This window comes from Nyctereutes procyonoides, unplaced genomic scaffold (assembly GCF_905146905.1).
Source record: "Nyctereutes procyonoides isolate TBG_1078 unplaced genomic scaffold, NYPRO_anot_genome, whole genome shotgun sequence".
Lineage (NCBI taxonomy): Eukaryota > Metazoa > Chordata > Mammalia > Carnivora > Canidae > Nyctereutes > Nyctereutes procyonoides.
The window spans coordinates 2,172,142-2,198,926 of NW_026575124.1; the positions used below are offsets into that span (position 1 = coordinate 2,172,142).

General features: G+C 44.7%; 2 protein-coding genes across 2 annotated transcripts in view; one reads left to right on the forward strand and one right to left on the reverse strand.

Moving 5' to 3' along the window:
- The first annotated feature begins 8,757 nt into the window (after positions 1–8,757).
- Positions 8,758–16,515, forward strand: TMT1A (thiol methyltransferase 1A). The gene is made up of 2 exons (XM_055337248.1): positions 8,758–9,342; positions 15,124–16,515. The coding sequence occupies exons 1-2, from the start codon at positions 8,845–8,847 to the stop codon at positions 15,358–15,360; spliced, it is 735 nt and encodes a 244-aa protein (XP_055193223.1). The 5' UTR covers positions 8,758–8,844; the 3' UTR covers positions 15,361–16,515.
- Positions 16,516–25,924: 9,409 nt separating this feature from the next.
- Positions 25,925–26,785, reverse strand: part of SLC11A2 (solute carrier family 11 member 2) — a 62,010-nt gene continuing 61,149 nt past the window's right edge. Inside the window, exon 18 of the transcript XR_008665974.1 lies at positions 25,925–26,269. The gene's annotated coding sequence lies outside the window, so the exon portion shown is untranslated. The remainder of the gene's footprint in view (positions 26,270–26,785) is intronic.

Consider the following 26,785-nt stretch of genomic DNA (forward strand, 5'->3'; position numbering starts at 1 on the left):
TATACTTTATGTAAATAAATACCAAATAAAAAAGAGTTTATAATTAAAATGAAAGCTGTTCTTTTATTAATCAAAACAATTTCCCGTTAAGTTAGATTTTATTTAAAGCCATTTATTTGATATATATTTTTTAATTATCATCTTGTTTCTGGTTCTAAAATATACTTGGAGAAAGAGTATTTGCCTATTTTTAAAATTCTAACTCAAACAATTTTTAAAATATTGATACTTCCCTTCTTTTTTTTTTAAGATTTTATTTATTTATTCATGAGAGACACAGAGACAGAGGTAGAGACACAGGCGGAGGGAGAAGCAGGCTCCGTGGAGGGAGCCTGATGTGGGACCTGATTCCGGGACTCCCAGGATCACGCCCTGGGCTGAAGGTGGCACTAAACCGCTGAGCCACCCAGGCTGCTCACCCAATACTTCCTTCTTATGCCAGAAAAGAACAATGGTTCAGATACCCCCAAATAATTTACTTTTTTTTAAAGATATTATTTATTTATTCATGAGAGACACAGAGAGAGAGAGGCAGAGACACAGGCAGAGGGAAAAGTAGGCTCCCCGCAAGGAGCCTGATGCGGGACTCAGGGACTGGATCCCAGGATTCCAGGATCATGACCCCGGCCAAAGGCAGATGCCCAACCACTGAGCCACCCAGGCATCCCTCAAATAATTTACTTTTTATTTAAAAATGTATAATGTGACTTTCTTACAGCATTTTACCTACTTTCTAAACCTATTTTCTTGAATACCATGCCTGAATTTTGTATTCCTTGGGCTCTCTAAATTAACTATGAGAAAAAATAAATAAATTGGTAAGGAAGAAGTAAAACTGTCACTATTTGTTGATGACATGACATCACATAAAGAAAAACCTAAAGTCTCTACCAAAAAGAAAACAATCACAATTGCACCCAAAACAATAAAATACCTAGGAAAAAAATTTAACCAAGGTGGTGAAAGACCTGTGCTCTGAAAATTCTAAAACACTGATGAAAGAAATTGAAGACAATACAAATAAATGGAAAGATATACCATGCTATGGATTAGCATGAGCTAATTAATTTCATTAAATGTCCAAACTACCCAAAGCAATCTACAGATCCCATACAATCCTTGTCAAAATACCAATAGCATTTTTCACAGAACTAGAACAAATAATCCTACAAGTTGCATGGATTTAGCCTTCTCAGGCAAGGGCAAAAAAAACAAAAAACAAACAATTGGGACTATAGCAAACTAAAAGGATTCTGCAAAGTAAAGGAAACCTTCAACAAAATGAAAAAGTAATCTACTGAACTGGAGAAGATATATATAAAGGATATATTTAATAATGGCTAAATATACAAAATATATAAATAATCCATGCAATGCAACACCAAAAAACCCCAAACTGATTAAAAAATGGGCAGAGGGGATCCCTGGGTGGCGCAGCGGTTTCGCGCTTGCCTTTGGCCCAGGGCGCGATCCTGGAGATCCGGGATCGAATCCCACGACGGGCTCCCGGTGCATGGAGCCTGCTTCTCCCTCTGCCTCTGTCTCTGCCTCTCTCTCTCTCTCTGTGACTATCATAAATAAATAAATTTAAAAAAATTCTTTAAAAAAAAATGGGCAGAGGACAGGGGTGCCTAGGTGGCTCAGCTGGTTAAGCATCCAACTCTTGGTTTCAGCTCAGGTCATGATCTCAGGGTTGTAGGGCTCTGCGCTCAGCATGGAGTCTGCTTCAGATTCTCCCTCCCTCTTTCTGCCCATCTCCCCCACTCACTCTCTCTCTCAGATAATTTTTTTTTTAAACTGGCAGAGGACCTGAATAGATATAAGACATCCAGATGGCCAAGAGCTACATGAAAAGATGCTCAACATCACTAATCATCAGGGAAATCAAAACCACAATGAGATATCACTTCACACCTGTCAGAATGACTAGTATCAAACCCTCATGCACTATTGATGGGAATGTAAATTGGTGCAGCCACAATGGAAACACTGTGGAGGTTCCTCGAAAAACTAAAAATAGAAATATCATACAATCCAGCAATCCACTACTAGATATGCACCCAAAGAAAATGAAAACACTAACTCGAAAGGATATAGCCATCCCTATGTTCCTTGCAGCATTATATACAAGAGCCAAGATATGGAATCAGCATATCACCTATGAACAGATGAATGGATAGTGAAATAGTGAATAGTGATAGTGAATAGTGAATGTAGTTTGGAATATTAGCCATAAAAAGAGTGAAATCTTGCTATTTGCAACAACATGGGTGGAACTCAAGGGTGTTATGCTAAAAGTAGACAGAAAAAGACAAATCCTATGTGATTTCACTAATCTGTGAAATCCAAAAAACAAAACAAATGAAAAAACAAGACAATATAGAGACTCATAAATACAGAGAACAAATTGGTGGTTGCCAGAGGGGAGGAGCATGGGGAATGGGAAAAATAGGTGAAGAGGATTAAGAGGTACAAAGTTAACTGCAATAAAATAAATAAGGATAAAAATGTACAGTGATATATAGTATAGGGAATATAGTAAATAATATTGTAATAACTTTGTTTCTTTTTTTTAAGATTTTATTTATTTATTCATGAGAGACAGAGAGAGAGAGAGGAAGAGACACAGGCAGAGGGAGAAGCAGGCTCCATGCAGGGAGCCCAATGTGGGACTCGATCCCGGGACTCCAGGCCAAAGGCAGGCGCTAAACTGCTGAGCCACCCAGGGATCCCCAATAACTTTGTTTCTTGATGTGACATTTCTCATTTTTACAATCAGAAAGTCAAATAAAAAACATCAATACTTTTATAACCACAAAGACTTTTCCACTTCCCCATTCATGCAAGCTTGTACCTTGCTTCTTTCACTCATTACTTAATGAGGACCAATCTGAACTGCTGAGCTCTGCGAGGGCGGGGGGCTTGGTTTTAGTTTATTTTTTCTTTACTTTTTTCAGTAACATTTGTATCCTCTCTTTTATCAGCATTTAGGCCATCATATACAAACACAAAGAAAGCTAGTTGTATGTGAAATATTTATAAATGAATTAAACAGTACAAAGAAAAATTCTTAAGTTAGTCCAAGGTTTACATTTTTTACAAATTTTATTTATTTATTCATGACAGACACAGAGAGAGAGAGAGAGGCAGAGACACAGGAGGAGGGAGAAGCAGGCTCCATGCAGGAGCCCGACATGGGACTCGATCCCAGATCTCCAGGATCACACCCTGGGCTAAAGGCGGCACTAAGCCGCTGCGCCACCAGGGCTGCCCTCCATTATTTTTTCTTTAATCTCTGTGTCTAACGTGGGACCTGAACTCATGACTCTGAGATTAAGGGTCACATACTCTACCAACAGAGCCAGCCAGGTGTCCCCGTTATTGTAATAACTTTGAATGGTGACAAGAGATAACATTTATGGCGGTGAGCATTTTGTAATGCATATAAATATTGAATGACAACATTATACACCTGGAAGTAATATAATTGTATTATATATGTCAACTATCCTTCAATTAAAAAAAAAAAACTGGGGCACCTGGATGGCTCAATAGGTTAAATGTCCAAGTGTCCGAGTATGGATTTCAACTCGGTCATGATCTCAGAGTCATCAGACTGAGTCCTTCATCCAGCCCCACACTGGGTATGGAGCCTGCTTAAGATTCTCTCCCTATATCCTCGCCCTCCCTTTCACTTTCTCTCCCCTTCCCTTTCAAAACAAAACAAGAAAAACAAAAAAGCTTTTTGACAAAACAGGAAAGAACAATCCAATGGAAAAAGAGTCTCTTCAACAAATGGTGTTGGGAAAACTGGACCGCAATATGGGGAAGAATGAAACTAGACCACTTTCTTGCACCATACACAAAAATAAATTGAAAATGGATGAGAGACCTAAATGTGAGACAGGAAACATCAAAATCCTAGAGAACACAGGCAGCAATGTCTTTGACATTAGCTGTAGCAACCTCTTATTGATACTTGTCCAGAGACAAGGGAAACAAAAGCAAAAAATGAACTATAGAGACTTCATCAAGATAAAAAGCTTCCGGGGTCCCCGGGTGGCTCAGCGGTTGAGCACCTGCCTGCAGCCCAGGGCGTGATCCTGGAGACCCGGGGTCGAGTCCCACATCGGGCTCCCTGCGTGGAGCCTGCTTCTCCCTCTGCCTGTGTCTCTGCCTGTGTCTCTGCCTCTCTCTTCCTCTCTGTGTCTCTCATAAATAAAATCTTAAAAAAAAAAAAAAAAAGATAAAAAGCTTCCGCATGATAAAAGGAAACAATCAACAAAACAAAAAGGCAGCCTAGGAAATGGGAGAAGATATTTGCAAATGACATATCTGATAAAGAGTCAGTATCCAAAATCAATTGGATATCAGGGCAATTGATTGAACATATCAGGGCAGCCCCGGTGGCTCAGCGGTTTAGCGCCGCCTTCAGTCCAGGGCGTGATCCTGGTGACCCGGGATCCAGTCCCACATTGGGCTCCCTGCATGGAGCCTGCTTCTCCCTCTGCCTGTGTCTCTGCCTCTCTCTCTGTGTGTGTGCCTCTCATGAATAAATAAATAAAATCTTAAAGAAAAAGAACATATCAAACTCAACACCCAAAAAACAAATAATCCAGCTAAGAAATAGGCAGAAGACATGAATAGACATTTTTCCAAAGAAGACATCCAGATGGCCAAAAGACGCATGAAAAAAATACTCAACATCACTCGACATCAGGGAAATACAAATCGAAACGTCAGTGAGAAAACACTTCACGCTGGCCAGAAAGTCTAAAATTAACTACACAGGAAACAACAGACGTTGATGAGGATGTGGAGAAGGGGGTACTCTCTTGCACCGCTGGTGGGAGTGCAAACTGGTGCAGCCACTCTGGAAAACAGTATGGAGGCTCCTCACAACATTAAAAAAGTACAACCCAGCAATTGCACTACTAGTCATTTACCCAAAGGAAACAAAAATACTGATTCGAAGGGGCACATGCACCCTGAGGTTTATAGCAGCGTTATCAACAATAACCAAATTATGGGGAGAGGCCAGATGTCCATCGACTGATGAATGGATAAATAAGATGTGGGAAACATTTACGGTGGAATGTTATTTGGCTGTCAAAAAGAATGAAATCTTGCCATTTGCAATGACGTGGTTGGAGCTAGGGTATATTATGCTAAACAAAACAAGTCAGCCAGAGAAAAACAAATACCATATGATTTCGGTTGTACGTGTAATTTAGGAAACAAAATAGATGAATATAGGGGAAGGGACAAAAAAGAGAGGGAGGCAAACCATAAGAGACCCTTAACTATAGGGAACTCCCTGCATTGCTGCAGGGGAGGTGGGTGGGGGATGTGCTAAATGGGTGTTGGGGATTAAGGAGGGTACTTGTGATGGGCACTGGGTGTTATATGTACGTGATGAGTCACCAAATGCTCCTCCTGAAATATATATTACACTGTATGTTAACTAACTAGAATTTATTTTTTAATTTTTATTTATTTTATTTTAAAGATTTTATTTATTTATTTATTCATGAGAAACAGAGAGTAAGAGAGGCAGAGACACAGGCAGAGGGACAAGCAGGCTCCATGCAGGGAGCCCAACGTGGGATTCGATCCTGGGACTCCAGATCACACCCTGGGCTAAAAGCGGCGCTAAACCGCTGAGCCACCCGGGCTGCCCTATTTTATTTTTAATGATTTTATTTATTTATATATATATATATATATATATATATATTTATTTATTTATTTTTTAAAGATTTATTTATTTATTTATGATAGACATAGAGAGGCAGAGACGCAGGAGGAGGGAGAAGCAGGCTCCATGCCGGGAGCCCGACATGGGACTGGATCCGGGACTCCAAGGATCACGCCCTGGGCCAAAGGCAGGTGCCAAACCGCTGAACCACCCAGGGATCCCTGATGTTATTTATTTATTCATGAGACACACAGGGAGAGGCAGAGACATAGGCAGGGAGAAGCAGGCCCCATGCAGGGAGCCTGATGTGAGACTCCATCCCAGGACCCCAGGATCTCGCTCTGAGCCAAAGGCAGACGCTCAACCATTGAGCCTCCCAGGTGTCCTGTTAACTAACCAGAATTTAAATAAAAGTTTGAAAAAAACAAAAATCTCTAGCTAAATTGACAATAAAAAAAACCCCACAAAATATCAGTAACAGTACAGAAAAGCATTTCTATAGTTCTATAGATATTAAAAGGATTAAAACAGAATATTGTGAACAGCTCTATACCAGTATATTCAACAACTTAGACTTGATAGGTGGCAAACTTCTGAAAGACGCAATACCAAAACAGAAGAAGAACTAGAAAATCTTAATATTCCTATATTTGAATTTGCAAATAAAAATATACAATATGTATATTTATATAATTTTTAAATTTATGAGATTTATTTTTAAAAATGTAAACTTACATGGACACCCAGGTGGCTCAGCAGTTGAGTGTTTGCCTTAGGTTCAGGTCATGATCCTGGTGTCCCGGGATAGAGTCCCTGCATCAAGTCCCTGCATCGGACTCAGGGCATGGAGCCCGCTTCTCCCTCTGCCTGTGTCTCTGCCTTTCTCTGTGCCTCTCATGAATAAATAAAATATTTTTTAAAAAATCAGAGAAAGACAAATACCATATGATTTCACTTACGTGTATAACCAAAAAAGTGGGGTTTAGTGAACCCCACTAAAAAGGAAGAAACAACAAATTCACAGATATAGAGAAGAGATTGGTGGTTGCCAGAGGCAGGGAGAGCAGAGGACAGGGAGCAAGACAGTGACACTGTTAAAGAGAATAAAAAGACAAGCCATAGACTAGGGAAAAAAGCTCAGGTCATGATCCTCAGGGTTGTGGGACCCAGCCCAGGGCTCTCCACTCTGGAGTCCGCTTGGGATTCTCTCTCCTCTGTCCCTTTCCCTCCCCCTGCTGTGCTCTTTCCCTAAATAAATAGATAAAAATAAAAGGGGAGGGCAGCCCGGGTGGCTCAGCAGTTTGGCACCTGCCTTTGGCCCAGGGTGTGATCCTGGAGACCCTGGATCGAGTCCCACATCGGGCTCCCGGCATGGAGCCTGCTTCTCCCTCTGCCTGTGTCTCTGCCTCTTTCTGTGTTTCTCTCTCACAGAGAAAAATAAAATATTTATTTATTTATTCATGAGAGACACAGAGAAACGTGGGATTCGATTCGGGGCCTCCAGGATCACATTTTGGGCTGAAGGCGGCGCTAAACCGCTGAGCCACCCAGGCTGCCCATAAATAAAATCTTTAAAAAAAATTTAGAAAAATATATAAATAAAAGGGGAGCCTGGGTGGCTCAGGTGGTTAAGCATGTGCCTTGGGCTCAGGTCTTGATCCAGGAGTTCTGGGATCAAGACCCACATTGAGCTCCTTGCTCAGCGGGGGGCCTGCCTCTGCCGCCCCCCCCTGCCCGCCCCCCCTGCGCGAGCTCGCAGTCCCTTTTTCTCTGTGTCAAATTAATAAATAAAATCCTGGGCAGCGTGGGTGGCTCAGTGGTTTAACGCTGCCTTTGGCCCAGGGCGTGACCCTGGAGTCCCAGGATGGAGTCCCACGTGGGGCTCCCTGCATGGAGCCTGCTTCTCCTTCTGCCTGTGTCTTGCCTGTCTCTTTCTGTGTCTCACATGAATAATAATAAATGAATCTTAACGAATGAATGAATGAATGAATGAATGAATGAATGAATGAATGAATGAATAAATAAATAAATAAATAAATAAATAAATAAAATCCTTAAAAAATAAGTAAATGTTCCTTTCTTATTTTTATTTTACTTTTAAAAGATCTTATTTAGGGATCCCTGGGTGGCGCAGCGGTTTGGCGCCTGCCTTTGGCCCAGTGCGCGATCCTGGAGACCCGGGATCGAATCCCACATCGGGCTCTCGGTGCATGGAGCCTGCTTGTGTCTCTGCCTCTGTGTGTGTGTGTGTGTGTCTCTCATGCATAAATAAAATCTTTTTTTTTAAATTTTATTTATTTATTCATGATAGTCACAGAGAGAGAGAGAGAGAGAGAGAGAGGCAGAGACACAGGCAGAGGGAGACGCAGGCTCCCTGCGGGACTCGATCCCGGGGCCCCGGGGACCACGACCTGAGCCCAAGGCAGACGCTCGACCACCGAGGCACCAGACGTCCCAGTTCCCATTATTCTTGAAAATTTCCGTGTACCCTAAAGGCCAGGCTTTCTTGTTATGAAAAACAAAAACAAAACAAAACAAAAAAAAACAAAAACAAATGAATGCTCGAAACTACTTTTTGCATACTTTGGGTTTTGAGGTTCCCAGAGATGAATATTCTGGGCACGACTTTTATCTATATTAGCCGAGTAATGCAGCAGTCATTGCACAATTGGAAGTGGACCCTGCCCTTTAACAACGGACGACCCCAAAACAGGGACTTAAAAAATAACTGTGTGGCGCCAGGAACGTGGGGGGCCTGGCCGCGGAGGGCGCCCCGGGGACGGGGACGCGCGGGTAGCGCGGCGGGTGCATCCCCTGCGCGGCCTGCCCCGGGGAGGGGGTGCGGGGGGGGGGGGACACGGGGCAGCAGCCTCCGGCCTGGGCGGCCCCACGCTCGCCGAGGTCGCAGGAGGCCCGGGGCGCCGCGCAGTGGACCCAGGCCCCGCCTCCGGCCGGGGGCGCGGGAAGCCTCGGGCTCCTCCCCGCGGCCGCCGGGGACAGCGGCGGGGGGGGGTGGGCGGGGGGGGCGGGGGGGCGGGGCGGGCCTGCGGGCGGCGGCGGCGGCGGCGGCGGCGGCGGCGGCGCTGTGGGAGCTGCGCGGCGCCCGCCGGGTCCCGCGGCCTCGGCTCCCGCGCGCTCCCCGCAGGATGGCGGTCGCCGTCCCGGTGCTCAGGCTCCTCGTGTGCCTCCTGGCCTCGCCCCTGTTCCTGCTGCACGCCCTGGGCCTGTGGAGCCGGATATGCAGGAGGTGGTTCCCCCACTTCTTGGCGAGGTTCAGCGTGATGTACAACGAGCGGATGGCGGGCAAGAAGCGGGAGCTGTTCGGCGGCCTGCAGGCGTTCGCGGGCCCCTCGGGGAAGCTGTCCCTGCTGGAGGTGGGCTGCGGCACCGGCGCCAACTTCCCGTTCTACCCGCCGGGGTGCAGGGTGACCTGCGTGGACCCCAACCCCAACTTCGAGAAGTTCTTGATCAAGAGCATCGCGGAGAACCGGCACCTGCAGTTCGAGCGCTTCGTGGTGGCGGCGGGGGAGGACATGCCGCAGGTGGCCGACGGCTCGGTGGACGCGGTGGTCTGCACCCTGGTGCTGTGCTCCGTGCGGGACCAGGGGCAGATCCTGCGGGAGGTGCGCAGGGTGCTGAGGCCGGTGAGTGACGCGCGGGGCGCCCCGGGACTAGAGGCTGGGAAGCGCCCTTAACCCAAGGCCGTGCGTCCGCTCCGGTGGCTCAAAGTTCCTACATAAAAAGCGAAGCTACTAGAGAAGGCACTGTGCATTTTTTTTTTTTTAAGATTTTACTTATTTATACATAGAGACACACACACACAGAGAGAGAGAGAGGCAGAGACACGGGCAGAGGGAGAAGCAGGCTCCATGCAGGGAGCCCGACGTGGGACCCGACCCCGGGGCCTCGGGGTCACGCCCTGAGCTGAGCCACCCAGGTGCCCTGGCACTCTGTTGAATTCTTAAAACTCTTAGAGTCAGAAAGCTCTAAAGGGAAAGGGATTCTGAGTACCTAAAATTTTAAGACTTCTACAGAGGGGAAAAAAAGTACTATAAACAAAATAAAGTATCAAAACATAGAAGTATTTGCCAGGGATGATAGACAAAAAGATTAACTTCCTTCATTTTAAAAGGCATTAAGGATCAAAAGACCAATAGGGTTTCTTTAAATAATAAGAAAAACACAGAGAAAAATAGGCAAACATCAGGAACAGAAATATAAATAAAAATAGCCTCCTCTAGGGGCACCTGGGCGGCTCAGCCCCTCAAGCATGGGATTCTAGATTTCCCCTGGGGTCTCGATCTCAAGGTTGTGGGATGGAGGCCCCCCCATCCGGCTCTGCTCTGGGCATAGAGCCTGCTTGGGATTGTCTCTCCTTTCCCCCCTAGCCCTCTCGCCCTCTCTCAAAAGCAAATAAAGCAATAAAAGCCAATCATATAAAAATGCTCAACTGTAGGTGCAATTAAAGAAACTAAAGCAAGATGCCATTTTTTACAGATTGTACTGTCAGAGGCTTTTAAGGTAAATATGGTTATTGGGGTTTGGGAAGCAGGACACCCCCATACACATTGGAGGAAGTGCCCTCTTTGGAGGGTAACTTGAGAATATCAAAATTTAAAGCGCACGTAGCCTTTTATCCAGCAGTAATGTATCCTAGAGCCACACTGCACAAATATGCAAAAATGTGTCTCGATGCAAAGGCACTGAGTGGAGTATTTGTAATAGCAGGAATTAGAAGTAACCTAGATGTCCATCAACAGGAGGCTGTTCAAGTAAATTGTCACATAGTACAAAAGAATTCTGTGCATCTGTTAAAAAGAACAAGGAAGAGTTATCTAAGCTGATACGAAAAAAGTCCCCAAGAGATAATGTTAAATGAGCATTAATGAAATGTTCCCGTTAAATGAGAGCAGAGACTAGTATGGAGACGGTAAGCCCGCTGTGTGAGGGCTTAGACGCACACACGTATGTACATATACATTGTGTATATGTTAATGGAAAGGATAGAGAAGAAAATGTTTTTTTAAGATTTATCCATCTATTTGAGAGAGAGAGAGAGAGAGAAACACTCGAATATGTGAGCGAGGGGAGGGGCAGAGGGAGAGAGAATCTCAGAAGACTCTGCTGAGCGCAGAGCTCAATCCCAGGACCCTAAGATCATGACCTGAGCCAAAAATCAAGAGTCAGAGGTTTAACTGGGGCACCCAAGCGCCCCTAGACAAGAAACTATTAACAGTGGTTGCCTCGCGGGAATGGGATTCAATATAGGGGTAGAGTCACTTTTCGTTGTGTATCTTTCTGTATAGTTTGAAATTCTATTTATTTATTTATTTATTTATTTATTTATTTATTTATTTATTTATGATAGTCACAGAGAGAGAGAGGCAGAGACACAGGCAGAGGGAGAAGCAGGCTCCATGCACCGGAAGCCCGACGTGGGATTCGATCCCGGGTCTCCAGGATCGCGCCCTGGGCCAAGGGCAGGCGCCAAACCGCTGCGCCACCCAGGGATCCCTAGTTTGAAATTCTTTATACCTAAATGATTTTCACCTATTTACTAATTTTTTAAAATAGCTTTACTCTTAACTTGGTTGAATGTAAGTAAAGCACGGACATCTCAACGGTTGAACTCACTGTCCTAGGAGAAAAGGATGTTCCTCAGGAAGAAACAGGAAGTTCCTCAGGAAGACAAGGGCTTGAAATGGGGTTGACAGACAATGATCTCATTGTCTTTGGCTCAAGGAGAGGCTAACGTCAGAGTAGTAAATGAAGACGTTTGGATTCTTTTTTTTTTTTAAAGATTTATTTATTTGAGAGAGTGTGCGCACGAGTGGGGAGAGGGCGGAGGGAGGGAAGCAGACTCCCTGTTGAGTGCAGAGCCCATGAGGGGGGATTGGGGGGTACTTGATCCTGCAACCCCGAGGATCAGGACCTGAGCCGAAATCAAGAGTCAGACACTTAACTGACTGAGCCACCAGGTGCCCCCAAACCTTGTGATTCTTATATCCAAACGCTGGATTCTTGTGTCCTAAGACTGGATAGGGACTAGGCCAGGCTAGTGAGTGTTTTGCTTACCTGTGACCCCTGCAAAGCAAGTAATGCTTCCCTGCATTTCCCAGCACTGTGACTGAGACCGCATCCAGGGGTCTTCCTTAGCTGCTGGGAAGCACCCAGCATTCAGCACTCAGCTGCACACAACCAGGAGCTTTATTACAGTGTCCTTTAACCCTCACAACAGTCCTTGGAAGCAGATATTGCCTTCATGTTGTATTGAGGAAACAGAGGTTAAGAAGCTTGCCCCAGGGATCCCCGGGTGGCTCAGCAGTTTAGCACCTGCCTTCCGCCCAGTTGGTGACCCCAGGGTCCCGGGATCGAGTCCCACGTCAGGCTCCCTGCATGGAGCCTGCTTCTCCCTCTGCCTGCGTCTCTGCCTCTCTCTGTGTGTCTCTCATGAATAAATAAAGTCTTTAAAAAGGAAAGAAACTTGCCCAAGGTTACACAGCTAGTAGGTCTTTCTTTTCTTTTTTTTTCTTTTATGGTGAAAAAATTTATATTTAGATTTATACCCGGCTGGACTCAGTTTAGATGATCCCAGTTTTGTTGGCAACATCCAAAGCATCATAGCCCGGAGCCAGTGGAGCATACGCTTTCTCCTCTCCATCAGGCCTGATCAAGGCGTTGACCTTGGCCCCATCAATGTCATAGAGCTTCTTCACAGCCCGTTTGACCTGGTGCTCACTGGTCTTGACATGCACAATGAACACAAGCGTGTTGTTGGCTTCTATTTTCTTCCTGGCTGACTCGGTAGCCCTGGGGGAACTTGATGAGGGCATAGGGATCAAGCTTGTTTCTCTGGGGGCGCTCTCTCCAGGATCTTTGGGCTGCCTTCGGAGCCGCAGGGTCTTGGGTCGTAGGAATGTAGGTAACGTATGGACTTTTTTGGGGACTGTGCACACCTTTCAGCACCGCTTTCTTAGCTTTCAAAGCCTTTGCTTTGGCGTTGGCTTTGGGAGGGCAGGGGCTTCCTTCTTTGGTGTCAGCACCATCTTCGAAAATGGTCTGACTTTCTTTATTTATTTTTCTTTATTTTTTCCTTTTTTTTTTCCCCTGACTTTCTTTAATGCAAGTATTCCTACTGCTGCACCACACTGTTTGTCACTAGGGCCTTTTTCTCTCACCAGCTTCCACATTTCTGCCACTTTTGCTGGCTGTTCTTCCTCTGCCCATCTCTAAATCCTGGAGTTTGCTTTTTTGGCTCTCGTTTTACTTAATTAAATACGGCCCCAGGGGCATTTCATGGGCCTCCCACAGTCTTCAATTACTGTGCATGTACAGATGGTTTCCAAATCGATAGATCTAGCCCAGATCCTTCTTCTAACCCCAAACCTGCGTATCCATGTGTCTACTCAACAGTCACCTGAACGGGTGACGGGCACCTCTGGTTTACCCTGTGTTACCCAGAGTACAACATGGGCCTCCCCAGACCTGGGGCTCCTCCTGTCCTAGTCTATGGAAATCTTTTTCTTTTTTTTTTTTACCCAATTAGGAAACTCCAAGCTTTCCATCTTTGCACACAGGCCTTCACTTACCCATAGAACTGGGGAAACTGCCACCTGTCAGCTCTCTGCCTGGGATAGACATGATTAGGGTGGCCAGAGGAGGCTAGAAGAGTGTGACCCTCACCCCGGGTTTTGGAGGGGATTCGGAGGTCCCCTTCCCCTACTCCCCACAGGGGTATATGGGCAGAAAAGACTTCTGAAGTCCTGTTAATGTATAACCTCTATGTGGATACTTCCCCTGCATTAATAGGACTGTCCGAGAAGAAAGTAGCAGCTGCTAATGCCTACAGGACAGTGATTTGCACATCACATCCGCTGAAAAAAACCCCTAACGGCACAGGGGTACCATGACTTCACTAATGCTTTTAGATGCCTCAGTATTTTAATTCATATCATTTACATCCTTGTGACAATGGTACAAAAATATCAGACATGATTCTTTAGTCTCAGGCAGTGCTAGGTATGGATTCAGCTCTCTCACAGGTTTGCAAAGCAGAAACCAAGAACAATGTTTAGATGAAGTAAAAAAATTTTTTTTTAATTTTAAAGAATAAGTTTTAAAAATTGTAATTTGGGGATCCCTGGGTGGCTCAGCGGTTTAGCACCTGCCTTTGGCCCAGGGCACGATCCTGGAGTCCCGAGATCGAGTCCCACGTCGGGCAGCATGGAACCTGCTTCTCCCTCTGCCTGTGTCTCTGCCTCTCTCTCTCTCTCTCTATCATGAACAAATAAATAAAATCTTAAAAAAATGTAATTAAAAGGTAAACAGCAGGGATGCCTGGCTGGCTCAGTCAGTAGAGTATGTGACTCTTGACCTCAAGGTTGTGAGTTCAAGCCCTACACTGAGTGTAGAGATTCCTTAAAAATAAAATCTTAAAAAAAAAAAAAAAAGGCAAACAGGGGGAAACATTTGTAGTACATACATAGTCTTATTATACTAAATGCCCTTGCTAAGCAGTAAGAAAAACCCAACACCCTATTAGAAAACTGATAAAGGCGTTGCCTGGGTGGCTCAGTGGTTGAGCATCTGCCTTCGGCTCAGGTCGTGATCCTGGGGTCCCGGGATCCAGTCCCACATCGGGCTCCCTGCATGGAGCCTGCTTCTCCCTCTGCCTGGGTCTCTGCCTCTCTCTCTCTCTCTGTGTCTCTCATGAATAAATAAATAAAAATCTTTTTAAAAAATGTTTTAGAATAATATTCAAGTACATAAATCAAACAAAGCCGGTTACAAAACAGAAGGTACATTCTAGTCCTAGTCCTAACTTTAGGGGGAAAAAAAAAAAACCATCTTCACATGATGTACACACAAAATCTTGACAGCGGTTATCTTGAGATGATAGACGAGTGCTTGTTTCTCTGAACTTTTCTGCAGTGCCTAAAATCAACACACGGGCAAGGCCTCTGGAGCCAGTCTGTCCGGGTTCAAAGCATTTATAAGCCGTGTGACCCTGGGCAAGTTGCTCATTTTCTGTGTGACTCTTCCCTCATCTGTAAAAATAGGAATGATGGATGATATTGACCCAAATAGTTCACTGTAAGGATTAAGCGAGTTGACACGCACCAGGCACGAAGGCTAGCGGCTTGCACGCAGGAGCGCTGCACGTTTAGCCAGGATGATGCAGTACCTGATCATCACAAGATGCGCATTAATTGCCTTAGATTGGCAACTGTATAAAATTTGACAGGAGGCGAGACTATTGGCCAAAATAGCATCTTAGCAAGTTCTGATTTACGCAGGCCTTCTCGTGAAGTGAGTGAGCCTCGAGGGCCACAGAAATCAAGGAAGCTTCAATCATCTTACAAACCTGTTCTTTAGAAACTAAAATCCTGTTTTGTTTTGTTTTTTTTTTTTTCCTTCCTTCTCAGGGAGGGGCTTTCTTTTTCCTGGAGCATGTCGCAGCTGAGAGCTCAACTTGGAATTACTTCTGGCAACAAATCCTGCACCCCTTCTGGCACCTGCTGTTTGACGGGTGCCACCTGACCAGAGAGAGCTGGAAGGCGCTGGAGCGGGTGCCCTTCTCCCAACTCAAGCTGCAGCACTTCCAGGCTCCGCTGTCCTGGGAGCTGGTGCGCCCTCACATCTCTGGGTACGCCGTCAAGTAGCCTGCGCGGGGAGTGGGGGGCTGAGCGGCTCTTAGCCTCAGGCTGCAGTTTTACACTTAAGATACTAACTGGGAGAAAGGGAACCTTCTCTTTGTAAGGTAAAGTTGCATTTTGTCTCTAAGCGTTTATCAACCTATTTAGCCATCTTCTGTTGTCCCCCCAAGAGGATCGAAACCAAAACCAAAGCCAAACAGGACTCTCTCCCTTAAAAGGAAGTTCTGGGCTTTCACAACCGAAGTTTAGCATTAGCCCCAAATGTTGGTTTATGTGGTTAACTTCAAGATCCTTCCAGCTGTCTTAAATTGTTAGCTGGCAGGTTTTCATTTCACCCCCTCGAGAGCTTGGTGCTTAGAAGCAGTGAAATCACGCAAAGGATGACTTGGTAAAGGGAGAAGTGACAAGATCTTAAGGCTTCACAAACTGAATAGAGAATTACTAACTAGTTGAAAATCCAAATCTAAAGAGCCCAGGTCTCTGAAGGAGAAATCTGAGTCTGTTTGTTGTTCTTAGTATCCACGGGTTGGTTTTCAAAATTGATGGATGGGGGGGTTCCAACCCTGGTTCTGCCCAGCTTTGGTGTTTTTACTCCCCTATTTCTAGTGACGTTTGTTTTCCTGCATTCCAGTCTTCAATGCTAAAGATAAGGATTGTACTTGACACATGAGTATATCCAGACAAATAGTTGAGGCCCTTAAGTTGCTTGAGTACATGTTCCTTATTATGTAGCATATACTCTGCTGCATGTCTTAGATTGTAGGTAAGGGAAAGGCCTACTGCAACTAGGAAGACCTTGTATAATTCGGAACACTCTGTAAGAGCCCCTCACACCCAGGCAGTCCGGGCGTCTGTAAAGTAGATGCGTATTGGGGGTATTATTCCGACCAGATTGCCACTCCTGTCCCGAGATGATTTCTTTGTTTCTTGCCACCATGGAAACCTCTGAAAATCATAAGGGCTTTGAAAACAAGTGTTAGTTAGGTTGCTCAGTCAGAGGGATTAAGAATAGCATTTCCAGCAATAGTTTGTGTGTATTTTGATAAACTTAGTATATTTTCTGTAAAGTATAATGACTTTACAAAGGGACTATTTTAAATACGAAATCAATCGATAAATTCACGTAGATTTTGGGAATGGAAATAAATGGTTTATATCTTTGCTGGCTTGGTGTTCATTTTTTTTTTTTTTAATGTTTCTGGGAGGGGAAAATTAAGCTATCTGAACATACAGATTTTTCTTTCTACCGCTGGGCAACCATAAACACAGCTAGTGGATTTTAGAGAAAGCAATTTTGGGAGGATCAGAATGGGTTTTTGAAAAGTTCAAGTCCAAAAACCCCCACTTGTAAAATCCACAGAGTAGAAAGAAGGGGCGCTTACTATCCTAATGCTCTCCGACATAAAGACAGTTACTGTTATGGTGAGGTTGGGTTGGGACGCTCGTCTAAGGCCTCCTGAGCTCTAGAACAGCAATCTCCTCTTTGTACCATCTCCCCAAAGTAGGACCCTCCTTACTACCCACCTCACTATTGCTGAGGTTAGTCTAGTGATTGAGAAATAGGAAAAAAACACAGTTTGACATGCTGGAATGCTACCAGCACGTTGGAAGAGAAGTAATGCCGAAGTACAAACGCTTATCAATTCCTTCTTGTCTAAGTGGCACGGCAAATATTATCGTCGCTTTCTGTACAATACTAAGATGTAGAGAAACAAAGTTTCTCACATTCCACAAGTTACTGAGCAGGTCTTAGAAGCCCCGATTCCCCAAACTACAAAACCTATTTCGACATCGTCACTGCTGTATTACCTCCTCACTGCTTTCCTCTGAGGCCAGAAGACACACATTTATGGCCATTCCAACAGCCTGTGGAAGTGACCCAAATCCATGCAAAATGGAAAGAGAAAAAGGCAAAACATGTTCCAGGGTGCTAGTTAGGATTTCTTTGATGGCAAGTGACGCAACTCTCAACCAAAAATGCTTAAGTAGAAAAAGGACTTTAATGACTCAAATTAGTGAAAAGCACAGGGACAGAAAGCCTCAGGTACAGCTTGAGCAGGGCTCAGCTGATATCAGATGTCACATCTGCCCTGCTGTCTGCCCTACCGGCTGGGGAGTCTGTGCAAGTAGTGCCAATCTTCATGCTTTCAGAGGCCAAGGCCAGTTGGAGAGATCAAGTCTGTTTTTGTACAAACTCCAACCAAAGTTCTGGACTGAGTCTCAGTTGGCTCAGATTGAGAATACTGGGTCCAAGTCCATGCCTGCACCAGTCACAGTGTTCAATCCAGATGGATCGTGCTGACTTCAGCTCACAAGGCTTCACTGCTGGGCCTCAGCACCCCCAGACCAAGTGAGCCGAGACAAAGAGAGTTCTATATTCTCCAAATGAGAACAGGGCCTGTGACTGGGGAAAGCAGAAATGGACGATGAGGAGGCACCGCAAATACTCACTATAAACACAGCACTGGGGACGCCTGGGTGGCTCAGTGGTTGAGAGCCTGCCTTCAGCTCAGGATGTGATCCTGGAGTCCCGGGATCGAGTCCCACATCGGGCTCCCTGCATGGAGCTTCTCCCTCTGCCTGTGTCTCTGCCTCTCTGTGTCTCTCATGAATAAATAAATAAAATATTTTAAAAAAAAACACACACACACAGCGCTGCATTTGGATCAGACCCTCGGTCTGCCTTCCTGTGGCAGATCACATAGTACCAGGCTGAGAACACGGGCATTTCACTAGGATCACCGTATGCGATGAGGAAAATAAAAGACAAAACAACACGGGCTTTGGCATCAAAGTTACCTCGGTCGAGTTCTGGGCTGTGTCATTTGTTGACGATGTGACCTTGGGCAAGTTATTTTTCTCATGTCACTTTCTTCATCTGTTAATGAGGATAATATCCACCCAACGGTTATTGGGAGGAATTCATGAAGTGAAACACTTGGTACTTAATAAATGTTGAACTTCATTCAACAAATAGCTACCGTGTACTTTGCTCTTGGTGTTGGCTTAGTGCTGAATCAGCTAGACATGTTCCCTGCCCTCTGGGGCCCTCAGCCGGGTAAAGGCTCACCAGCCACGGGGGAGAGGCGCCAGGGGCTGGGAAAATTGGAATCTGACCCAGTCGGGGAGGAGGATCCCAGGCTTCCTTGAGAAAGTGACACTCGATCTGAATGCCAGGGGCTATTAGGATTTCGGCATCACAGAGCAGCTTGTGCCATAGATAAATAAAAGCCAATTTGCTCAGAGAACTGAAGGCAGGCAGGGTGAGTCCGAGGGGAGGATCGGGATGAATACTGTTTACATCAGCTGCTTCCCAATCCTGTTAAGCCCCTGGACCCATGAGCACGATACTTCATTTTAATGGTTAACGACACAAGACAAAGCACCACTGAAACTTCTTATGATTATATTATAAAACATCCTGTTCCCAAGTTTTCTAATATTGTAATTGTTCCTTTTGAATTCCTACATATTTCATACTTGAACAGCAAGTGAAGCAAACATTGTGTAATAGTTCCTTTTGTACTCTTGACCGGTCAACATAAGCCTTTCCCTTTGCTGTTGCTTTAGAAAAGCCAGAACTTAACTGAAATTCAATTCCTGTTAATCTGTTACGGCAGTTGAGAGGGGGGATGAATCACAGCAGCCTGATGTCAACAAAGGCAAAAAAGAAAACTGTTCAGGAAGTGTCACTTGAATTATTTAGATACCTATACCCGGGCAGCCAGGGTGGCCCAGCGGTTTGGCGCCGCCTTCGGCCCAGGGCCTGATCCTGGAGACCCAGGATTGAGTCCCACGTCAGCTCCCTGCATGGAGCCTGCTTCTCCCTCTGCCTCTCTCCCTGTGTGTCTCATGAATAAATAAATAAAATCTTTAAAAAATATATTTCCTTATTACACCTCATTCACAAGTCCTTGAAACAGGCAGAGTGACATTACTCTAGAAGCTCAGCTGCCTCGATGTTAATACTTTGCTAAGGGCAAGAAGCAATCCTAGCCCAACCTCCAGGATGCTGTAAGACTTTTAATATATAAAAATTCCTTTAGGGATCCCTGGGTGGCGCAGAGGTTTAGCGCCTGCCTTTGGCCCAGGGCGCGATCCTGGAGACCCGGGATCGAATCCCACATCAGGCTCCCGGTGCATGGAGCCTGCTTCTCCCTCTGCCTGTGTCTCTGCCTCTCTCTCTCTCTCTGTGTGACTATCATAAATAAATAAATAATTAATTAAAAAAAAAAAAACTTAAAAATTCCTTTAGGGACGCCTGGGTGGCTCAGCGGTTAAGCGCCTGCCTTTGGCCCAGGGTGGGATCCTGGAGTCCCAGGATCGAGTCCCACATCAGGCTCCCTGCATGGAGCCTGCCTCTCTCTCTGTTTCTGCCTCTCTCTCTCTCTCTCTCTTTCTCTCTCTCTGTCTCTCATAAACAAATAAAAATCTTTAAAAATAAATAAATAAACAAACAAACAAACAAACAAATAAATAAATAAATAAATAAATTCCTTTGGAAACTTCCTTTACCTCTAACCCCTAAGATACACGTTGGCAGTCATCCTCCAAGCATATGGCGCACCAATATACATCTGAAGGGTCTCATGACTCAGGTTTTATTAGACAGCAATAAATGACTTTTCCCAAAATAGCTAGCCCCCTCAAGGTCCTGGAAACCTTGCCTCCAAAATCCCTTAGTGACTTATGCTATCCCTGACCCCCACCCGCCCATCCAACCTGAAAGTATATAATGGGCCATTCCTCATGACTCCAATGCAGCTCTTTCTGCCCACAGATCCTGTCCCTGTACTTTAATAAAACCACTTTTTTGCCCCAAAGATGTCTCAAGAATTCCTTCTTGAGGCTGGTTGGCACCGAACCCTAACATCTCTCCTACATCACTCATAACTCTGCAAGGCAGGTAAATGACCTTCAACTGACAAATGAGAAAGCAGACCAGTGGATGTTCCGTCACTTGCCCAAAGCCACACGGTGAGTGGTCACACCGGTATGCCTAGGTAGCTTACCTGATTCTAAAGCCCAGGCCTCCCCACATGTGCTTCTTGAGGTTTTCTCAAGCCCAAGTCCCTGTAATTCTGTGTCCTTTCTCCATCATTCCACTGTGAATGGTCCCCCAAGACTCACTGAGTCTATGTTCAATCCCTTGAGCCTTGCTTATACTCCTAGGCTGTGAGCCATCACCTGTGTGAAAAAGATTCTTAAACCTCTCACTTTTGCCATTTCTTTGATATTTAGAATTTAACTTGTCAGAAACAAAATTCACTGTGCCTTTCCCTAAATAAACAACACTTTCCAATTTCTTCAACACCTACGATTATTTCCCAAGGACCAGATAAAGAAATGCCCTTCTAGAAAGCCTTTGCTGGCTGTTTCAAGAAGCTTCCTCCTAGAAGATACTTGCAAATGACAGATAAAGGGCCAGTATCCGAGATCTATAAAGAACTTATCAAACTCAACACACAAGAAACAAACAATCCAGTCATGAAATGGGCAGAAGACATGAACAGACATTTCTCCAAAGAAGACCCACACATGGCCAACAAGCACATGAGAAAATGCTCCGCATCACTTGTCTTCAGGGAAACACAAATGAAAACCACAATGAGATACCACTTTACACTGGTGAGAACGGCTAAAATTAACAAGGCAGGAAACAACAAATGTTGGAGAGGATGTGGAGAAGGGGGAACCCTCTTGCACTGTTGGTGGGAATGTGACCTGGTGCAGCCACTCTGGAAAACAGTGTGGAGGGTCCTCAAAGAGTTAAAAATAGAGCTGCCCTACAAACCAGCAATTGCACTGCTGGGGATTTACCCCAAAGATACAGATGCAGTGAAAAGCCGGGACACGTGCACCCCAATGTTCACAGCAGCAATGTCTACAATAGCCAAACTGCGCACTCGCAAGCAGAAGGAGGGGCAGAGGGAAAGAGAGACTCCCAAGCAGACTCCCTGTCGAGCACAGAGCCCAACATGGGGCCCGATCCCATGACTCCAAAATCATGACCTGAGCCAAGAGTTGGATGCTCAACCAACTGCACCACCCAGGAGCCCCTCTGGAGACTCGGTACACTTTTAAGGAAATGTCCCACAAAAAATAACTTGGCAAAGCCCTCATTTTTGCCCCTGACAATAAAAAGTTCGGCACCTACGTGGGATGCTGCAAAGAACTTCTACACCGAGTACTAAAGGTACAAACATCATTTCCCAAATCCCTCCAATCCTGGCTCACATTTTCCCCGTCAGGCTAAGCAGGCAGTGTTAGGACTATGAAAGCAGCAGCACTCGGTTCAAATTCTATCTCACTTCTCATGTTATGGGAACAGATTATTTACACTGATCCCAGAAGAAGAGTTTCTTTTCAACTTTATTGTCCACGAAAGCTTAGGAACAAAGAAAGCTAAAAACCCTTTTTTTTTTTTTAAAAAAAAAGCAAAACCTGCAATATTAAATTAAATATTTATTATTTGTTTATAAGTATAAATGTTGCCCTGTATCAAATTTCTTACTAATGCACGCAATCTCATCTGCCTATGTGTTGAAAGTGGAAGAAAACATTGGCGAAAGTAGACACAACTAATAAGTCACTAACCTGTCAGTCCACATTTTTTGCTCTTGTGCTTTTATTTTCTTCCCCTTGTAGTTCTGGAAAGGAGGCCTTCTGGGATCCTGGTTAAAATTTTATAGAGAAACATTTGTCTTTTGCTCACACAGCAAACACGTAACCATATCTGGACGACAGATATGTCTGAAAGTGTGAGGATTAGGTAAAAATGGTGTTACCTGGTATCAATTCTTAATTTTTATAGGATCCTAAGAGACCTCTTAAGAATCTGATGAAAGGTCTAGGTCCTCTCTTTGGAAAAATGCTCCTCCAAATAAACCTCTCATTTCTAGAGGAAAACGGACATCCCAAGTGCCTCAGTCTGCTGTCATCATTTCCAAATTGCCACAGATGAAAATTCAAACTCAAAAAAAAAAAAAAAAAAGAAAAGAAAATTCAAACTCTGAAGTCCTGTTCCTTTTAAAGATTTTATTTATTTACTTGAGAGAGAGAGAGAGAGAGAGAGCACCAGCATGGGGAGAGGTGGAGGGAGAGGGAGAAGCAGACTCTCTGCTGAGCAGGGAGCCAGACATGGGGCTCGATCCCAGGACCCCGGGATCGTGACCTGAGCCAAAGGCAGACGCTTAACCAACTGACCTACTTAGGCGCCCCTAAAGTCCTATTCTGGAAACAGCCATTAGCCTTTGACCTCCCCTATGAAGCCTATTCCCCAGCTTAGAGACCTCTACCGCTGCCTTGGCTCCGGCTGCCAGCCAGCAGGGTGCCCCTTTCTAACCAGGCTGGACAGTGGACGGAACCAGCCCGTCCTCACTCTCCTACTCGGGCCTCCTTTTCCTATCGCCATACTAACCCGCCAATTTCTGACTGCGGGGTCTCCTTACCCCCAATCTGCTGCTGCTTCTGTATTTTTTTTTTAATCTTAGTAAATGGCAAAACTATTTTTGTCACTCTCACTGAAGCTGGAAACCAGGACATCATCCTAGCTTTCTGTCTTCCTCACCTCCCACAGCCAGTCAGACACTGTCCCTTCCTTTCTGCCCCCATCACGTGCGCACACATCCCCCCTCACTTGGATTAACTGGCCTCAGCCCAACCCCTCCGATCTGTCCTCTGGGCTGCTCTCCAGAACCTAGAAAAAAAACAAAAAACAAAACAAAACAAAACAAAAAGCAACCAAACAACAACAACAACAAAAAACACTTCCTGCCTCAAATCCTTTGATGGCTTCTCATGGTTTTCCGATGAAACTTCAAAATCCTTAGCCTGAAATGCAAGGCTCTTGTGATCTGGCCCCACGGGCCCTGTAGCTGGATCCTCTCAAGCCACCGCCACCCCTGGCTCCACACACTGAGCTGTGTGGGCCTCTGCCCCTGGGCCTCGCCCCAAGCTGGGCCCTCTGCCGGGAGCACCCCTACCCTCTCCTCTCTTCAGCTCAAGGTACCAGTTCTCTAAAATATCCCAAAGGTCGTTTTCGCCAAAAAGAACTTCCTTGTTTCTCCAGTCTGATTTTTAGGCACGTCATCGGGCTCCTACCAGGCCAGGCGTCCTCCTCCCACCTCCACAAGCTGTGGCGCTGCTCATCCGCCTCCCCAGCCCGACTCAAAGCTTCCCGGGGACAGGGCGCTTGTCTCGAACTCAGGTTTGCATCTGTGGGGCTCAATCTCTGGGAAACGCCCAAGCGATCCCCGCCACCTGCCTCCTCCGTGGCTGCGGTGGGAGAGAGCACGAAGCCTGAGTTAGACTTTTCAGGGCTGCTCAGAAACCCTGTAGTTGCCCTCAGCTGCCACAGCGGCCGAACCTTGGCTACGCTCATCTCCACACTTCTCCTCTCAGCATATGGCTGCACTACTCACCTCACAGAAGGAAAAACAAAAAGAGAGCCACTGAGTGGCTCTGGAAATTTAAGGACCTCACACATGTCCTCTCCTGACCAGACCTGGGCTCTTGATTCATCTCTTTCAGGTCTTTTCCTGCCAAGTCATACTCCTTTTGCATCTTCACTCTTTCCCCTGTGTTCAAATATCCTAAAATCCACACCACCTTCCTCCAGTAAAACAAAAAAACCAACCAAAAACCCCACAAAAACCCACTTAGCTTTGCTTTCCCCTGAAATGGCTATGCTCTTTTCCTCCCTCCACTGTCAAATCTCTTAAAAATATCAAATCCATTTTTTTTTTCCCACTTCGCACTCACTCCTCAATCCATTTTCATTGGGTTTCCGGCCCTATCTGAAAGTCTTTACAGAGTCATTACTGCTTTCCAAATATAAGGACTCTGTGTGAGCTCTATAGTGTGATTCTGGTCTCTCTTCTTGACATCTTCCTCTTTTTATGAGTCTTCTTGACCCTCTGGCTGCTCCACCTCAAGCTCCTTTCTTCCCAAGGATTCCGTCCTAAAGATTTCCCTTTGTGCGAGTTCAACAGAGCTGTCATGTCCAATTCCAACCCTCTCCTGGCCTCTGGGGCAGACTGGCTGTGTACAGTGGCAGGCACATGTCCCTCATATTAGTTTCCTTTTGCCGCCACAGCAAATTACCACAAACTTAGTTGTTTAAAACAATACAAATTTATTATCTTACAGTTCTGGAGGACAGAAGTCCAAAATGGGTCTCAATGGGCTAAAATCAAGGGCTGGCAGGACTGTTTTTTCTGGACGTCCGAGGGAGAATCTGTTCCCTTGCCTTCTCCAGCTTCTAGGGACCACACTGGTTCTCGGCACGTGGTCCCTTCCTCCATCTTCAAATCTCTTCCTGAAACTGACTCGACTTTCTTGCCTCCCAGTTTCATTTATAAGGGCCCTTGTGATTACACTGGCTCCACTCAGTCCAGAATAACCTCCCATCTCAAGATCTGCTGGATAGCAACCTTAATTCCATCTGCAACCTTAATTTCCCTTTGCCATGTAACAAAACACATCCAACAGTTTGTGGGGATTAGGAGGTGGACATCTCTGGGTGTGGGGAAGAGAAACATTACGCTGCCTACCATCCCAGCTAGACAGGACAAGAAAGAAAAGGCAAATATGCAAATGATAGCTGGAACTTTAATGAGGTACCAGATTGGACTAACATAGAGCCAAGGTAAGAACAGTGTGGAATGGAAAAATATTTGTAGGAAGAATTGAATGAGGGCTACAAAGGGACAAAATGCTGTCTGTACATTCTAGGTTTTTTTTTTTTTTCTAGGTTTCTAAAAGAGAATTACGCTGCATTTTATAGGACAGTTTATGTTCATCTCTGACAAATCTCCCCGTGCTAAAATGATCATTTCTATTTCTGGAGCCTTCCCATATCAATCCCTTAATTCAGAATCCTTTGATAAGTCCAAGGATATCTTTCAACCTTCCCCCAAATCTTCAGGAACTTTAAAATTAGGAAACCTGACTAGTAATTTTTAATATGCAGGAACAGCCCTAAGCATATGAAAATATGTTTGATTTCACTCACAATACATGAAATGCTAAAACTACTGTGAGATACCATTTCTCACATATCAGATTTGCAAAGGCCTTAAAAATGTGATAACACAATTCATTTGGGCAGGCCATGGAGAGACAGACATTTCCATATATTACTGATGCGAATGCAAACTTGTAGAACTCCTGTGGAATTTGGCAATATCTAACAAAAGTATACCCGCATTTATCTTTCGGCTCAACAATCTAGAAATTCACCTCTAGAAATTCATCCTGAAGACATACTTCCGACAATGTGAAAATACAGATGCACAAGATAATTCACTGTAGCACTGTTTGTAAAGTTCTCAAGGTAGGTGCTCATACACGTGAAGGCTTGAATAAACCGTGGCACTTTTGCACGATAGAGCACTACACACCTGTAAAGCAGGATGACAAAGAGCTCTATGAAGTGATAAGTTGTGATTTCAAGGATATATTATTAAAAAAAAAAAAAGCTATGTTAAGGTAAAACTATCTCTAGTGTGGTGCCTTCTCCTTAAAAAAGAAGGGCAAATAAGAAAGTGCATATGTATATGTTTATTTCTGCAAAAAGAGACTTCAGAAGAGTAAGCCAGACACTAGTGAGATTGGTTATCTATGGGGAGTGGGTGGTAAGGGATAGAAATAAAGGAGGAGAGAGAAGTGATACATTTTTAAATATATCTTTTGTATAATTGTGATTTTTGGAAGCATGTTAATGTCTTACATAAAATATGCAAAAGAATGTCTTATGTAACTCAGGGGCACCTGGGTGGCTCGTCGGCTAAGCCTCTGTCCTTGTCTCGGGTCATGCTGCCAGGGTCCTGGAATCAAGCCCCATACTGGAGTTCCTCCTCGGCGGGGAGCCTGCTTCTTCCTCTTCCTCTGCTTATGCTCTCTGGCTGTCTATCTGTCAAATAAATATTTTTTTTTTTAAAAAAAGATTGTTTTATGTAAAATAAAATGAAAAATGATGGGAATCCTAAAATGGAAAAATAAAAACACTTAATTATATTCCAACTGAAGACTAACCACACTGATGCAGGGTTGGAGGGCAGATATCAACCCAAGTAGCTTTGTTCCCAAATAACTTTTTTTTTTAAAAATAACAACTCTAGAGCACTGGGTGTTATGCTATATGTTGGCAAATTGAACTCCAATAAAAAAATAAATCAATAAATAAAAATAAAACGAGTATCTTATATGCAAAAATAAATAAAATAACAACTCTGTTAATTTTATTAACAATACAATTCACATCTCATAAAATTTATCGAACGTATACAATTAAGTGGTTTTTATTATATTTAGAGTTGTGCAATTATCATCACAATCTATTTTAAATTTTTCTTTCGTTACTCCCTGAAAAGACTCTGTAACCATGAACAGTCACTCCCTATTTCCCCCCAACTGTCTCACAGCCCTA